Below are 18,241 nucleotides of genomic sequence, written 5' to 3' on the forward strand. Positions count from 1 at the left end.
GTGTTTTTTTGATATATATATGTTTCATCTCATAGGTAAATCACTTTTCAAAATCTTTCCAGACATACTGTTTTACATCTGGCCAAGAGCAAGAAGAAATTAATCCCAAGCAGTTACCAGGAATTACAAAAAAAAGTCATATAAAGATCTCAAACTATAAACGTATACATATATAGTATCAGTTTATTCTTTGAAACAGTCCAGTGATCCCAAGAGTCACCTCCATATTAAAGTAAGGAATTAAAAACTAACAATATTAATGACATGATTAAGGTCATATAGAAAGTCTTTGGAACAGATAAAAATAGAATTCAGATTTCTGCTCTGCTACGTGTAGTTTAAGCTAGAAATATCCCTCTTTCCTTAACTCCTTGCATCAGCAAACTTAGTAGTAGTACTCATTTACAGATATATATATATATACATACAAGTCACTATTTCCAATGAGACACGAAGAACATTAACATGTCCATGGATGAAGGAAGCCTTAGTAGTAGTAGTCTGTGAAGAGTAACTTTTACTATTTTGCATGCACTTGTGACATCTGTAAACATCAGAAATTAGTATTCTAAATTTCAATTCTCATTTGTAAGAACTTTTTACAAGAACAATCTTTAGGTACTTCTTCATGTTTTCAACACTGCATGTGTGACTAATTACTGACTACGAAATACTGTCCTACATTTTACCTTCCCATGTATGGAATTTGTGCATCCCAGTGAGACACCTACAGTTACAAATATCTTTTCAGAGAAACCCAGTAAAAAATTCTGTTTTCCTTTAACTACTTTAAGAAAGAGATGCAGTAATGGTAAAATACCTGAACAAGATTTCTTGTTATTTGAAACGCGTGCTGGTCTTACTGAAACCAAATACCGTGGCTCTGCATCTGTAAAAGAAAACAGCAATTAGTACAGATGTGCTGTTTATCTGAGAAAGGGATTAACCTATAATTCATAAGAAAAAGTCCAATATTCAGTGAATGCTTGACACATTATCGAATCTTTGTGATCTTTCGGTATGTTTACTTTAAGGTTTGTTCACCAATCATTAGCCATCAGGAAAAATAATACACCCATTCACAAAAGATTTGGCAATTCTTTTTGACTGAGACACAACAAATAGGGGAATATTGCAGGACATATGTGTCACATTTCAATGCAAACATTACTCGGAAAGTGAAGAGGAATGAAAACCCAGATGAAGTGGAAGAGGTGATGGCAAAACAAAAACGTAGAACAAGTGAAGTAATAAGTGGGCAAAGCCTGAAGAGTACAACCAGAGATATCCGGAGGAACTTCTCCTACAATATTTTGCATTCTGTTTCAGGCTATACAACTTAGTTTACCTGTTGTAAGCAGGTTCTCATTAAAGAGCTGACCTATTGTAAAAAGAATAAACAAAATGCATTGATCATTTAGGAGGGCATACCCCAATAGACTAACACTAAATCATTCAAGATTTGCATGATTGTCTGGTTGCAGGAAACACAATGTCAGACATGCTTAAGACAGTCTCCACGTTGGTTACTGGCTTGTGTTATAATTAGGTTTACATACTTTTTCAAGAGACTTATTATGAGATTTAACTACTAAGTGCTTTGACTGTTTTGAATACTCTTTATGAAAGTAAAGTTACTACTAACATTTGAGAGCAAAGGATTAATATTTGTGTAAAATCCACAAAGGGTTGTGACTTTGACTGGAATCTCTGGGTACTGTTACATTACAAATAATGTTGCACGCAACAGGAGAGCAGGTTTAAGTTACGTTCTTATTCAATAAATTCATCTCAGAGACAAATTGTATTTTCCAGACTTTCTGACATTTACATTTCTTTTAATTTTAACCCCTAACCATTTTCTCCAAGGAAAAATGAACTTTTGCAAAATATTTCTTTACATCTTTACAGGAAAGAATCTCTCTACATCTTAACTCCAGTTCAAACTATTTTGCACCACTTCCCATAAAAGTTTCAACTGCTTCATTTCAAAAACTTAACAGAAAAGCTCATATTACATAGTGAAAAAAATTAAAAGCCCTTCCAAAGACAAGAATTTTTGTCTACATTCTATATCCAAGGAAACTGAAACTAAGAAAGGTGGGAGGCTTCCTTAATCTCATATGATGAGCCCTGATTCAGGTTTAGAAATGGGAGTTCTTTCTTAGTTTTCCACTGCAATTTAACATTTCTCTTATTAAGTTCAGGAGGCCACTGAGTTTTCACAGCAATTCAGTCCTCTTGCTGAGAAATATATGTATCAGTCATCATCACAACATGGAAATCATCTGATGCTACTACAACTCAATTCATTTTCAGAGGCTTAAAACTTTGCCTCACCCATGTATTGAACTCTATCAAGTTGCAAGAACTATTTATGATCATCTGTGTTCCTTTGTGATACCTATATATGCATAATCCACTCTACAGATCTATGTCTATAAGAAGTAGGAATCTTGAGGAGAGGTGAGTAACATCAGAGGAGAAAAAGAAAATGCTGTGAAATACTGAAACCTATATAAAACCATAATTTAGCTTGTGCTACCTCATCTTAATGCTTAAAGGATAAATTATATTGACTGCTGAAATAAGAGGCAGGCAGCAAAAAGGTGACTGTGAGACCTATAAAAATATGGGATTCTGTGTGTCATTATGATTCACAGAATATATCAAATATTTACAGTGAAATATATTTAAAGAGAGAAGTGTATTCCTAAAATAGAATGATGTCCTCAAGTAAAAGCAAATCAAATCACAGAGTATAGACAATCCTGTTTACGGTTGAATATTTCTTATTTTGTATGAACTGTGTAATGGAATGATAGTTACGTAATTAAGGTTAATGTTCAAACATCTGGACACAGATCCATGAATCCAGCTCTGCCCCCAGAAATCATTTCAACATACATCAGTATATAAGAGAGATACATATGATACAGATGCAAGATACAGAACTGTCTCTCACCTTGTAAGGATCCAGAATCTCATAAATGAAGGATCCCTACAGAACAACGCAAACTTTAACAAGTTCAGTTTGAAATACATTTGCAAATTTGCTAGGAAAATCTTGGTTCCTTGCTGTTTAACACATTCTTGAATGGCTGCTATTGTAAGACTAACATATTAAATCCACTTGTTTGAACCTGTTACTGTCTAACCCCCTTTATTAAGGCTGTAATGACAAATGTCATGGCTAAGAGCTCCTTTCAGCTGGCACATAACTATTTCTTTATAAATCCCTTGAAGCTGCAGATCAGAAATAAAGTCCAAATAGTGACCACCTGCAATTCTTTAGCAACAAAGTACTACAGGAGAATGCCCAGATGTACCAGAAAAGTGCTAGGCAATAAATCCACGCCTAATTCTTAGTGTTACAGTTCCCTAACCATGGGTTGGTTTGACAATTCAGTTGAGAGGCGCCAATATGACAGCGGAATTGCTCTTTCAAGTTTAAATATCCACAGCTGAATAAAGCAATGCCACTTTGGACCAAAGCACAACACTCCTGCAGGCATGTACACCTAACCAAATGACTTCTGAAGCAGGAGGGAAGACTAGTCATACACCTGAGGCACTAGCATTTGTAAAGCAATAGTATTTGTATCTATAACATTTGATACATACAGTAGACACATGCACATGCATTCAGCACATATTCTTACACCCTTTCCCCCCACTACTCAAAAATATTAGACAGAAGCATTCAATCATCTTGTTTTAGCTTTTAAACACCAAGGCTACTACAGCTCAATGAACTGTCACCAGTTAGATGAAATAGTTAACTGAACTCCTTCGGTTACTCAATATTTTTTCATCCGAACAGCCTGAAACACATACACACACTACGTGTACACAAAGGTATGTCCACAATTTACCACAGAAGAAACATCTAAAGACTAATATGCACTGCAAAATGCTAGCAAATTCTGCTTCTGTTCAAGCATACTATTTTAATTCAGGGTTCAGCCAATGCAGAAATGCAGTTGAAAGCAAAACAGGGTAAGAATGAACTGACTAATGAACTTAGAATAAATTTTAAAATAAAGTGTTACAATGCATCATTAGAACTCATAGACCAGCAGATTCAGAAATCAAAACAAATAGTTTTTTAGCTTCAGGCCGCAATTCCCTAATCTAAATTTAGGAACTGCTGAAGACTTACTACGGGATGCTGTTAAGGGAAAAGGCCAAAGATGGAGAAAGGGAAGGGTCAAAGCGTACTGTGGTGTAACAAGCATAAGAAAAGATAGAGAAGGGGGACAAAGGGGCTGATGTGAATGAACTTGTTGCCAGTTAGTACACTTGCCTAGCTGAAGGTGCAGCTGCTGACCTCCTCCAGGTCCTCCAGCCCACTAGGCTCAGCTAATATTAGCAATAAGAATCTGTTCTTTTGGTAAGTTATTAGGAAGTGACATACTTCTGAATTAATATTCACATTATTTGGCATCTTGAAAACCATGCGGTTAATAGAGCTGCACATATCTGAGAACTGGTCAGATAGAAGAAATTGCACAGCAAGATCTTTTAGCTAAGCACTGCTCTAGTACACATCCCTGAATCACCCTTTCCAAAATGTGTTCAAGGTGGTACTAGAATTCTTCCTTATATATATGCAAAATTTACCCACCACTTATTATGGTTGTTATAAAGCAGGATTGCCAATACATTCTCCTCTTACACTGTATAATCTGGTTCAGGTAAAGGAAAGGCTAATGCATAGCCCAACTCTAAGTTGGTTTTAGAAACTGAAAAGCACATTGATTTTGTTCACTCTGTTAGCTAATTGCTGCTCATTCTTACAAAATTTTCCTGCCTCCACCCATTTTTTTGAGTTCCTCCAACAGTATCAACGCATTCATGGAGGCTGACTTGCAATCTTCCTAACCAAGTTAGAAAAAAGTAGCACAAATTTCTCAAGGAAATACTCTTTCTTTATGAGTCACACAGACTGAACAGATTTAGACAAAAGGTTTAAGTCAAGCTCAGAACTTTTGGATGGGTCTATTCACTTTATTTATTAGTCTAGCTGAATTCACATTTTGATATCTTTTGACACAGTCTGAATAGCTTCCATAATCAATAATGTTGCTTACTGTCATGTAAGCTCATAAAGTACACTCAGCACAAAAGAAAACACATCTTGTATCCTGATAAAGAGCATATTTCTTTGAACCGAACTTTGATGCTGCCTCATCATTGCCATTTACCCTACACTGTGATTTAAATTCATCTATCTAGCAACGCATGAAGCTGCTCAAGAGTTTGTTGCCAAAATGAGCTCATTACAACATCAGGAAATCCAACAGAACCCTTTTCTTACATGCCCTCTGCAGGCAGTTCCCAATATGGATAATGTTACGCAATTGCTGGCTCGATTATTATTATAGTTGCAAAAGAAAGGAAAAACAAATATTTCAAGATAAGAATCACTGCAGTGAGGTGCTGAATATTTTAATGGATGAAATGTAGGCGGATGTCACACTTTCTACAAAGCCATATATCTCTCCTGGAAATCCTAGGAAAGATCACATCCTTATTAATTTATTTTAAAATATTTGCACATATACACATGTAATTTCATAAGTTAATAAATCTGCTGACTTCAAGTGTATTGTTAACAGGGTCATAAGTGGTGTGTGACCCAGCAGAAAATCTGACAATAAATTTCATCTTAATCAACAGTGACATGGTTGGAAATACGGAATTCATGGGCCTTAGATACATACAGTATTGTCTATATTGTTTCATCTATTAAAAAGTAAGTTACTCATTGCTTCATTCTCCATACTACAGTTCCAATCAGGGACAATTATCCCAAACAGAATACCGATCATGCTGCTCCATTAACAAAATGCGGCATGCAGAGCTAAATCAGGTGAAATGTCTGCAAGGCATTTCATTCTGCTGTGTAGACATATACTGTTTGTTAGGAAGGACAAAGGACATTTTAAAGGACTGATGCATTTTAGGGACGGAATATGACTTGCAAATTATATGCTAAGTCTGTATGTTTTCTTACATCAGCCTAACTACTAAATTAATGAAATAATTTTCTTTCTTTGAGTAGGGTCTGCAGTTGGTTGCATATCGGTATCATTTTCACTTACAAATCTTCACTGAGTAGACAATTTTAATACTACTAGAACAATATCCACTTCTGTCTAGATACAGAGATTCCATTCTCCCGGATCTAGTCACTCTCTCAGGAGATCATATTCTAAAGCAATGTTCCTTAATCCACTGGGAAAACATACCTTTTAATAACTAACAAATGCCCTTAAATTTCCATTTCTAATATTTATATTTCAGCTACCAAACCAATTCAAGACTGCGATCAAAGTCCCTAAATTGATTGGGAAAGGTATTCTCTTACCATGAACCACTAAAACTGACAGGAGAGGAGGAAGCATTAAATTCTATTAGTCTTGGTCTAAATAGGAGACAATGTCTTTTCACATTTGGGAATCACTCCCTCCACACCCTGTTCAGCAAAAGCCACAACCAACCACTGTTCAGAGCAGCCTGTAAAGTTTGTCTGCTTTCTGTAAAAGTCAGGTAAGTCAAAGCATGAGAAGACCAAGAAGGAGTTCTCAGGGTGAATGTGAGTACTTTTGTATAAACCTAATTGTTCTGGGTGTGGAAAAATGTGTGGAACCCACTGAAGACCTTTTGCAAAGTGTACAGTGGCACTTGAATTGCTAGGTCATCTAGAACATGGAATAGACAATTTTAAGTGTGAAATTTTAAAAATATATTCTTTCAATATGACTATAGCATACTAGGCCAACTTCATCACACACGAGATGTACTAGGAGTACAAAGATAACACAAGATTTTTCAGCAATGATGTCTAGGGAGTTTGCACCTTTGGAGATTATCTTGAGAGTATTTTTATTGTCCCTTTACAATACGTTATTTTTTCTAACATCCACATAAAGTGTGTGCTGAGCTGGTTCTCTGGCTACCAAAGTAAAACCTAACCATTGTTCCTAAAATTAAGAACCATCCTGCAATTCCTCCAGTTTGTGCCAGCAGTCGGTCCCTGAAGCTGTGGGGGGTGCTAGCAATTGCCACTGTCTTCTCTTTACCTCTGCCACACAAGTCACTCTAGAATAGAGCCAAATGCACAACTGGTGTTTCTTGCTTTAGCTCATGTTCTCTACACACTTGGAAAGTACTGTCAAAGCTGCAGTTTAATGTGGTATTTAATACTAATGAAATGGGAAAGATGATGTACTCTCTGCTTCCAAACTCCAATAAACAAGCCCAAAAGGATATAATCTAACCCTAAGTCTTTTAACTAAAAGCAATAGCTCCAATAAATGTATTGTTAATTGCCTTAAATAAATGCTTGTGACTTGACGTACATATTGCTGTCAGCTTCTTTTATTCCCGCCCTTTCAAAGACGGCATTTTCTTGAAGTTGCAAATGCTAGCCTTTATAACTATATTACATTGCACATTGCATTTTTAATCACTGGACACTCAGAAGTCACAATCATAGATTCATTGTCACTAGGAAACTAATTGACAATGTGTAGCAGCATGAGCAAGTTAAAACTTAGAAGTTATTCTCCTTTAAAAATACTTAAAAAGGAAAATGAGGGTATTCTCCAACACTCATGCTTTTCCCTCTCCAGATACACTAGAGAAAATACGTTCATTTCATTACAGACTGTATGCATCGTAGGGTTTCTCATCTTCTGTGTTCACTGCTACAAGATTTCGATTGCTTAATGGTAAGCTTTAATGAATATGCAAGTGGATAGCACTTTGATGCACTGCAGAACTAAAGAAAGGTGTCTAGAGTTTCCAGCCATTAGCTATGAACATTAAAGTTACAAAATACAAAAATCCCCTAAGTTCCAGGTGACGTTCAACTTTCTGTTTTCATACGGTTTCACAAAGCACTAAGTATTAAAGCTGCTATTAAATAGTAAGTGCAAATGATCTACACATCATGTTACATTCAGTGCTTTTTCCTCACTCCAAGGATCTCGGAGTACCTGAAAAATAGTAATCCTCACTGTTCCTACAATACAGCTATGCAGGTATTACTTATACCCAATTCACAGTATTTTACAGAAAATCCTCTACACCATCCTTAGTGAACTGATTAAAAGTTACACATGGGATAAATCAGACACAGCTTAAGTCACAGTTATGAACTCAAACACTGGATTGGTGATAGAATTACGGAGACACCCCAGGAGCACCAACTCACGAAAAGGAAAACGTCAACTTCTGCCACAGTGATCTAACGAAAGTCTCTAATATCTTAATTATTATGTGTCTAACATCTTATTTATTCTTTTTTATTCTGCAGTTTTCAGCCTGGAGCAGTGTGGAGTGACTACAGGGGACAACTTATTGAAACTAATAATTGGAGGCACACTTATTGAGAGTAAAGTTATATCCACATCTTATAGAACTAAGAAAGTGTCTAGGGTGGGACGTGATCAGCATGTACCACAACAGTTCCCCAGGCATCCTGGCCTGCATTCTTAGCTGTTCACACACCAAGGGAGAGAATGGAGGGTGGAATGGTGTGGAGATAACCATGGCCAGGCTCCGTTAACAGAGCACGTAAGAGAACTCCATGGTACCTTGTAGCTGATAAATCACATAGCCGTTATCCAGCAAGAAATTACACCCCATTCCACCCAGAATGCTGGTCACTGAGCCAGCGATTGTGGCGAAATTGTGTCCTGTGGATGAACTTTGCTGATTATAATTTCATTATAATACCAAAACACACATCCATCCCAAAAGCTACCTGCCTCCCTCTAACCCTGAGTATGGTCTCTGAATTTTTCTTTAATTTCTTTAATTTTTCTATACCTTTAAAATCGAAGCAAAAAATTTTGCACCAATCAAAAATAAAGGTATCTATGACTAGAGTCACTCAAGTTTCATCTAAACATATCAAAATAGTATAAAAAGCCCTTAAGAAAAAGGCAAGGTGGGGAAGGTACCATCACTGAGAAGTCAGGGAGACATCACTATGGACTTCTGGGATCAGTCGACGGGCTGAACCTCTCTATCCCACCCATAGGGACGCCCTTGGGTAAGATTCGTACACTTGGTTATACCAGGTGCTTCCCGGGGAACCTAGAAATCAAGCTTGTATTTGTAATCATATTAGTAGTGCTATATAGTCATCTTGCAACATATATATTTTCATAGGTACCTAAGTATGTTTTGCTGACAGTGTATTCATCACCAGCAATATAAAAGAATCTGTATCTTTGCTCAGATAAATTACCTTAATTGAGGAACTGGTCACGAGGCTTTTATTTCTGTGGACGCGCCCAGATTTATGGCATAATTTGGAACCATGTTAGTTCATTGACCGTGACTGGGCCCCGCACTATTAACGCATCCAGACCTGTGTTAGTTCAACATATTAACTGGTGAACGCAACTGGACTGACAGTGCCAATTTCGGCCTATTCCAGCCAAAATCCAAGGTGTCAAATCAGGCATCACTCAGAGGCTAAACTTAGCTGCCCCCAGCCCCTCTGGTATCTGAGGACAGGCTGGAACACAAGGGGGTTTACCTTCTGCCAAATTAACCCTCCTAAATGCAACAAGCAGACTCCCAGAATTGCCTTAACTAACCACTTCAAAAAGACAGCAATTTTTACTTCTATGCTTATGAATCCTTTCTTCCCCTTTGTTTTATACCAACATCACTGGCATTACAATGATGAGGGTAACCCAGATTCATTTGAGGCTAGAAAAGAAAGCAACAGGAAAATCCTCAGAGACTGAACAGATTTCTTAAAAGGTCAGATCTTGATAGGTCAATGTTTTAATCATTTATCAAACAATTCTAACTAATCCAGTTCTACTATTTTGCTGTTCTGCCCATACTGACATAACCCCAAGCCAAAGAGACAAACAAATTCCCTTCTTCCTCCCTATCCCAGGCAACAGGATATAACATTCCTTATGTGGTTTAATCTCTTCCATACAACAGCTCATGGAATTCCATCCATAGCTTCTGACATAGAAGTTATAGGTTATTCTATAACATGTAGGACTGGAATAGGCCACAGCCAGAAAAAGCATCATTTTGATATGAATGTTTCTAGCCAAGGGAATCAACCACACAGTTTTCAAAACTGTTTCATTGCTTCTTGTACTATTTGTTAAAAGCATGCACATCTCCCTTGTATTCTACTTTATAACCAACTTTAGGCAACTCATCCCATTTGATCTGTGATGTGGTCAATATAGTACAATCTCTTAATACAATGAAAATCCTCAAGAAAAATACCAGTAGTTAACTTTTCCAAACAAGAACTATTTGTTCTCCTTGAAGGATCTCCCAATTCCACTTCCATCTGAAATTCTTCAAGGCAACCTTAAATAAACATAAATAAACCCTGAGCAACAACTCAATAAAAACAAAAATTAAGAAACCCAAAGGTTCATATTCTCCTCACTCTCTTCCCACAATTCATGACAAGAGTAGCATGAAAAGCAATACACCTTACCAAGTTCTGTTATGTAAGTTTGTCCTTCCGAAGGTAAAGGAATGTATTGATTAGAGAAGAAGCTGCTTCCATAACCCAGGACAAAACCTTCTAGTTTGCTGTTTTGACTTGGTCGAAGATACCTCATGCAAACGGTGTCATCTGTCGCATTGATCTGAACTTTCAGACTCTGCCTTTTCACTGGGGAAAGAGTAAAAAGAGAAGATCAGAATGTATTATCTTGTAACCATATGTTCAGTAAGGGAATATGACAATATAACACCATAGGGCTGTTTAATTTGCTAGTCATAAGCAACTGAACGATTGCTTAAAGGTGGACTCTCCTGGAATCTAAGTGTATTTTAAAAAGTAAACTAGCGGTCATGTAAAATTGTGGTTTCCAACATGTCTGTTTTTCCATCATTAGTTTAGTACTATCATTAGCTGTAACATCTTCTACAATTGCAGTAGTAGAAAAGTGCATGAAGTAACTGGAAAAAATGTAAGTATTTTTTCCTTTAATGCGGGAGTTATAGTAGTATTAGCCATCTGTAGGACCCATAGGTGAAAAACTTGCAAGTTTGATTTTTTTTTTTATTTGTTTGTTAGTAAATATATGAAGTTTTAACATTAAGTTAATCAAACTGCAAAATTAGGGTAGAGGATAAAGAGTAACTAGATCCAAAGAAAAATGCTACAACTATTATTTTAAAATTTTTTGCTATGTTGGGCTGGAAATGTAATTTTCTAGTTGAAATTACACCAGGACACCTAACCAACTTATATAATTTACTCAAAATTACCAAGAAACTTTTTTTAAACATTCATTTTTATGTTTTCCAGAGGAGCAGCACATAAAGCAAGAAACATCTTGTACATCCATCTGCAAAAATTTAACTTATAACAACACAGAATTACTGCATAACAGAATAATCAATTTTTTAGGCTACAAAAAGGTGTCTTGTCTTCTCTTGGGGGGTTAGGGAGGATTGGCTTTTCCTTCCTTGGTACTTACAATTCTAATACTCCCTTGTCACTGTTAGCCTTATCATATTTTTCAGAACTGTTGAATGCCAATGCTTAAAAAAAAAGTAATGACTTTTCCCCAAACTTATGACACTAGCACTAGAACAGTACATTTTGGGTTATTATTTATCTTCTCATTCTCAAAATATAGATTTTTATCCCCAGCAGATTTTCAGGCATCTTTCCAATCACGAGGGCTGAAATTAACTTTTCAGGAAAAAACAGAAATTTGCACAAAATCATTTTTCTTCAGGAGCTAAATCCTGAAGAAAAACAGTGAGAAATGTGTGACCTGTCATTAAACAATGGGCTACAGCGACACTGAACTTCCTTTTCTTTATTTCTTTCTCTCCCTCACTCACTCCAACTCCCTTCCTTTCTTCCCTTCTCTCAATAATTGCAGACTGATATTCAAAGTTTCTTTAGACAAGTACATATTGATTCTCTGGTATCACGCCAGCCTACCCTCCTTTTTTTTTTTTTTGGAGAAATTCTAATGACTAGAGTTGCTGAGAGGCCACAATCCCCAGCCTGTGAAGATGATTTAGTAGTACTGTCAAGCACCTGCAGCTGTCTGCACGCTGAATGTAAAGACCTAAGCCAAACACTTCATGCCTCTTCCCTTTATAGGAAGAAGCGTACAAGTAAAACTGATGGAAAACATGTGCCTCTGATGAGACCCTTTATCTAAAGGCTGATCAAGTAAAAGCACTCTGCCAGGAAACGGTCACAATTTTCCAAAGGCAACTGTGCCAGGTTCCAGCAGACAGCAAGGCTTCTAGAAAATTCGACACACTGACATTTTCAGCAGTACAATAGCATCACAGAGGTGGGAGCTGCAACGCAGGGAAGTGGTGGTACTTGCTTCCTTATCTGGGAGACATCCTAACTTATTTTATTTTCAGCATATGAAACTGCTGCAGGTGTACAACTTTGAATATCTACAAGGCTCCAAATAGCAGAAACCAGGAAGAAAACCCAACAGACTTCAAACCCCTCTAATATGCTTCATAAAGATGCTTAGTAAAAAGTGCTCCATGCCAACAAAGTTTAGGATTATTACTTCTGATTGACAGTGAACTAGATTTGTTAAAATTATCTAGTCTGCAAAACTCCAACCTAACTTCGGAGAGCTAAGCATAAATTAGAGGATGGTCTCCTGGTCTCCATTGAATATTCACATCTAAGAAGAAAGCAAGACTTCCAGTACTTGATTCAAATATGAGATAATAATTTGATTTCTGTATTAAAATTCTTAATCCGACCCAAAGCTGGATTTTAAAAAAATTTAGTGAAGATCAACTTTAATTTTAAATTTACAGTAATTTCACTTTTTTTTTTACATAATTGTTCCTATATATATCTCAGTTACACTTTATATTAATTTGAACACCTAATTCTAATTCAAGGGTGAATTCATCTGGGTTTGATCCCAATTAGACAGATACTGTGCTTTATTCACAAGCAGTCAATTATAGTGACAAGGGGTCTTGATTTTATTTAAGCCTAAAAACTGTCAGTGAAGTTTCTAAAAACAGAAAGTCTAAATCAGATCCCAAGACAGCGACAGCTTTGAGGTAGGACCCTTTAGGCCTTTTCTTTATAGCTAGCACATCAAAACCACCAAGAGAGCTTTTAAACTCAAAGCCAGTTCTAGCAGAACAGAAACAGGAATAATGTATTTTAAAAAACAGAGAATAAGGCAGAACAGAAGAAAAGGAGAGTAACATAAAATTTAAAAAAATAAATCCTTGCCCTCCCCACACTGTCTTGACAGGGTAGGTCCTTTCCCTCTAGGTCACTTTTAAGTACAAGATCCTTTCAGTGATGGCCTGGATGGCAACAAATACTGCAGAGTCCCCACAGTGTTTAGGAAAAATCTTTCTTTTCCTCTTCTTGAAGATCTAGCTACAGGGTCTGCTCCATGCTCTTCTTAACATAACTATCTTCTACCCCTTCTGTAAGCTCCTTGCTTACTATTTCTTTCCCGACACAGAAGTTCCCCTAGCTGAGAGGGTGCTGCAAGGGTGCTCTTCTCCCCTGCCTCTTGAAGGTGGAGCCTGACCCAAAGAGCAGCACAGGGCAAGGCAGACAAATAGCCTTCTTCACTATTATTTCACTGCACATTTTTAAAGGAAAATAATTCTGCTAAAGCAACAACACAGATGCTACCTTTCATATGACTAAACCATATTCCCTTCCATGGGCTGTGTGCATTCCAGAATCACTGAAATTGAGGGATGAATTTTAACTGGTAAAACAATAACTATCAGAGGCTGACCACTTTCTGGAACTGTATGGACAGAAGTGGAGCAACCAAGGCCAACACTGACAAGTTTTTCTATCAGAAGCAACAAAGGTTCCTGACTGAAGTTAGAACCTGAGTTTGCTGGGAACCATAGCTGTTAAGTGAGAGCACTTGGGTTCCAGAGAGTGGAAGGCTACAAAGGAGATCAAAACCAAAGAACGATGAGGACAGAAGGAAGCCAGCAAGCACAGAAAGTGCTCTCTGTCATGGCAGAACTATCAATGCATGGTAGATAACTCTTGATATGGACTCTTCATAGGGAATGACATCTCTTCCCCAAACCAGGTCAGTGTGCTACTTAGTCATCAGTACAGCTCTTCTTCCTGCCAACAGATTAGCACTCCAACATCTTTCCAGGAGCCCTTGCACTCTTCCAACACCTCACTTTTGTGCCCACATACATATAGTATACTTCTTAACATCATAAATACAAACACAAAAGGCTGTGAAGCAACTCTCTTTTGTTATAGGTGAGTACGTTATAAAGAAATAGTTCTTACAGAATTAAAAAAAAAGTTTAAATGTTCCAGACTCAAGGAGGTTGCATGAGTTCAAAGGAGACCTGGACCTTATGAACAAATTCAAGCATTTTGTGAATCTAAAAGGAAAAGGCAGCTGTCTTCGTTTAGCCCACACCCAGGGTTAAACAATAAGCAGTTGCTCTATCACCCAATGTCCCCTTGGCGACTAAGAAAGGGAATTGGGAAAAGGATGGAGACTGGTGGGTTAAAATTTAAATAGATTTAATAAAATAAGGAAACCAATATTGATGCTAATACAAAAGACACAAAATTCTACCTAGCCCACAGAGTGGTGGCAAGTCACTCCAGGGATCACAACCGTCGAGAAGAGAGGAGGAGAAGGGAGAGGAGAAGAGAGCAGAGCAAAAAAGCCCCACCCCTGTATTTGATTTTGAGAAAATAACTTTGTCATATTATGATTTTAGAATACCTGTATCCTTGATGAAAGAGTCAAATGGTAAACTAGACGCCCTCTAATTCCAATGCAAAGACATTCTGAAAACAGCTTGCAAACAGAAAAGAACACTTGCAGGCACAGAGCAAGGCAAGGTCGAATCTTCCAAACCGATACTCACTTCTATCAGCTTTTGGCATGTGTTATTGAAGCTCTGGTCTTAAGTATTTGCACTTGTAGAGTAATTATTTTACATTGAGGCCATCTCCAAATGAAAGATTCTGGGACCCGTAGCTACCTCTGAAAAACAATCTTTCCCTCCTTGCTTGCCAACAGAAATTCCACACTGATCTGCAAGTATTCTCTTCAACAAAAGTCAATTGTTGGCCAAAACCAGCAGGACAAACCGTGCACAGCATATCTGAACTAAAAGCTCTACGTTAAGTGCCTCGGACCACTTGCAGTGTTAGAATCGCTCTAGGGAAAGGACTCTTCGCCTGTAAGGGGAAAGACTTTTAAAGACAGCTTAATGAATGAGCTGCATCATAAGGGAACCATCCACTGATAACTCTTCAGAGAGAAGAAAATAGCTACAAATGGTCTGAAGAATTCAGCTGCGAGCACCTTAGTTTGGCTAGTTGGAAAAAATAAGTGGTCATGTATAGGCAACAGGAGCCAAGAGCAAATAAACATTGAAACTTTAGAAAGATTTAACTCTAAATCACTTAACTGAAATTCACATCTTTAAAATGTGAAAGCAGCTATGGAAAATAATACACAAAATATTTAGCTGGACACTTGCTGTTCAAGCTTTGGATCCACGAGTGATTATGTGAAGTATCTTCTTAGCACTTTAATTAATCATGGAGCAACAGAGGAAGAGAGGGGAAAATTCATAAGCACTGCTACCATCTTTTATTCATACCAGCTAGTTATAACTGATGGTTCATATTTAGCTACAAGACAAACAGAGAAGTCCAATTTTCAACTTCTACTTTCACAGCCAAAGTTCAAAACCCTTTGGTTTAGGACTAACATCCCCCTAAGAAATCACCATTGCAAAGCAGTCTGAAAAGGCAAAACAGTAACTACTAAGAATAGATTTATAAAATTACTTTGCTATTTAACAACTTGAGAGAAGCAAGGAGATAAACAGAAATGGTTCACTGGGCTAGCTGCATTAAAGTAGTATTTGATCAATAATTCAGTGTTGAGGACAGCGGTATTTCCGACCTACAAAAGCAAATATAAACACCTGAGAGTTTGCTTCCCAAAAGAATAAACAAAAGAATTTTGTTTCAGTAACAGAGAATTAAAGCCTTTGAAATTCTGTGTCTTATGCCCCACTATATCATTACAATATTGTTTGTAACAATAGATGCGGAGTTGGCTAAAATCGCCAGCTGGTTTGATTTTCCTCTGTTTCAAGGAATGTGAGAGAACTTGGGTGATGAGGTGACTAGAATTTGAATTAACTGGCTCTTTTCTCTTTCTGCACAAACCCCAAAATATATCTTGGCCCTGTCAAATAAAGTATCTTCAGCTAAAGAGCACTCTATTTCTCTCTCCAACTTCAGCAGCTATGTCAACAGCTAGCTAATAATTAATAAATTAATAATTAACACACTTAGAAGTAACCCTGAGGTGCTGATATAGCAACAAACCTCAAGAAAGAAGCACAAGTGAAATAAAGCAATGAAATAAATTAATCTTGTCAACTTACATTTTTTGAGCCACCTGTTTGCCTGCTTCCCTGAAGGCTCAGCAAAAGCAATGCTGGGACAAAATATTACTTTCACTTATTCTATGATTCTACTGGTGCACTTTAAGTGTGCCCGGTCTCTTGTGATCAAACACAGTCCTGTTTTTTGTTTTTTATCCATAGAGTGAAAAGCCTTGAACTCTGCCCTACAAAACTAGAGGGTGAATACAGCTGTACTGTATTACAGCAAATTTGGCTTCATCATCAGAATTCCTTTTGCCTTACATTGAAACTGTTTTTCACCATTTCAAAGATCTTAGAGGGCATGAAGGCAAGACCGAGCATTGCCTCCCAGAGCGCTAGACAAATGAAGCATGTCTTAAGAAAATACGTTAGCACTATATATTTGTGTGCACCAACTCACAACATTCAAATTGTTCACAGCAGTGCTTTCGTTTTCCAAATCTGGTGCCATAGTACCACCAGCCAAGATTTCAATGATAATCTAACACTGTGCAACTTTTATTTTTGCTATTTTATATTTTTGTATTTACTTTGGCTCCCAAACATGGAGAAATATTGGTTGTTTGGCTCAAAACCAAATATAGCATAAAATGGGAAACATTTAAAAATAGTTCTGTTTCTATGCAGTAGAATAAACAAGACACACTTCTAAAACAGCCACAATCATAGAATCATGGAATAATTTAGGATGGAAGGGACTTCTGTAAGTCATCTAGTCCAACCCCCTGCTCCAAGCAGACCTAATCAGATCAGGTTCCTCACGGTCACATGCAGCTGAGTCTTGAAGACCTCTAAGGACATAGATTCCATAACATCTCTGGGTAACCTTTCCAGTATTTATGATCCTTGTGGTTTTAAAAAAAAAAGTCCTAATATCTAACTGGAATTTCCCATGTTCCAACTTGTGCCCAGTGCCTCTTGTCATATTGCTGTGCACTTCTGCAGAAAATCTGTCTGTCTTCTTTGTATCCTCTGGTCAGGTAGCTGTGGACAATGTTAGATCATCTTTCTTATCACAGATTACATAAAACACCAACGCTCCTAGCTACAAAATCCACATCAATAAATACTCTGAACAATGAAAATAGGTGCCATATAGACCATACCCTTAAAAATGGTAGGGTACCTTATTAAGAGAGGGTAAGCTAAAGCATTGCACATAGTTTTGTCATTTGCAACTGAAGTTTTTTCAAAATATTAGTATGCCTACACTCTGTACACAAGTCTAATATTACTTCAGAAAAACAGGCTGTCAACATGCAGTAGTTAACTTTGCAAAATATGTATCACACTGAGATCCACTGGCACATTTTTAGGGATGAGCAATCAGAAATGTTTCAGCAGTACAATTCCTGTTCCAGTGCTAACGCTCTCCTTAACCTGAATTTCTCTGCCCCCAGGCTATCAATCCTGTTTATTCCAAAGCCATTCTGTTGGTTCAAGGGAACAACTGAGGAGCAGAAGCAATCATTTAATTTTGAAATGCTACTTTTTTCACTTAAAATGACCCTGTTTAATGCAGAAATGGTAGGTTTTTCTTATTTTAACTATGGCTCTTGATGGACAGGATGAATAAAGCTTGTTATTTTAAGCTTTATTATCAAGGCTTATTACTTTCTTGATAACCAAAAACTAGTGATTGATTCCACCTTATTAAGTTTTGAAGTTAACACCTCTTTTCAACTCCCACTGCAACTGAGAGAGTAGATGTGATAGCATGGTAAGCACAACCTGTGCTATGACTTGCAGTAATTGAAAAGAGATGAAAAGGCATCACCAAAGATCC

General features: G+C 37.2%; 1 protein-coding gene across 1 annotated transcript in view; it reads right to left on the bottom strand.

The window, feature by feature from the left end:
• ABI3BP (ABI family member 3 binding protein) overlaps nt 1–18,241 on the bottom strand; it is a 160,824-nt gene that overhangs the window by 122,430 nt on the left and 20,153 nt on the right. The window contains exons 2-3 of the mRNA XM_068417343.1: nt 10,502–10,681; nt 821–889 (exon numbers count right to left, since the gene is read on the bottom strand). Of these exons, the coding sequence (XP_068273444.1) occupies nt 821–889; nt 10,502–10,681 (249 nt within the window). The remainder of the gene's footprint in view (nt 1–820; nt 890–10,501; nt 10,682–18,241) is intronic.

The sequence above is a fragment of the Nyctibius grandis genome, chromosome 23 (assembly GCF_013368605.1).
Source record: "Nyctibius grandis isolate bNycGra1 chromosome 23, bNycGra1.pri, whole genome shotgun sequence".
Classification (NCBI taxonomy): domain Eukaryota; kingdom Metazoa; phylum Chordata; class Aves; order Nyctibiiformes; family Nyctibiidae; genus Nyctibius; species Nyctibius grandis.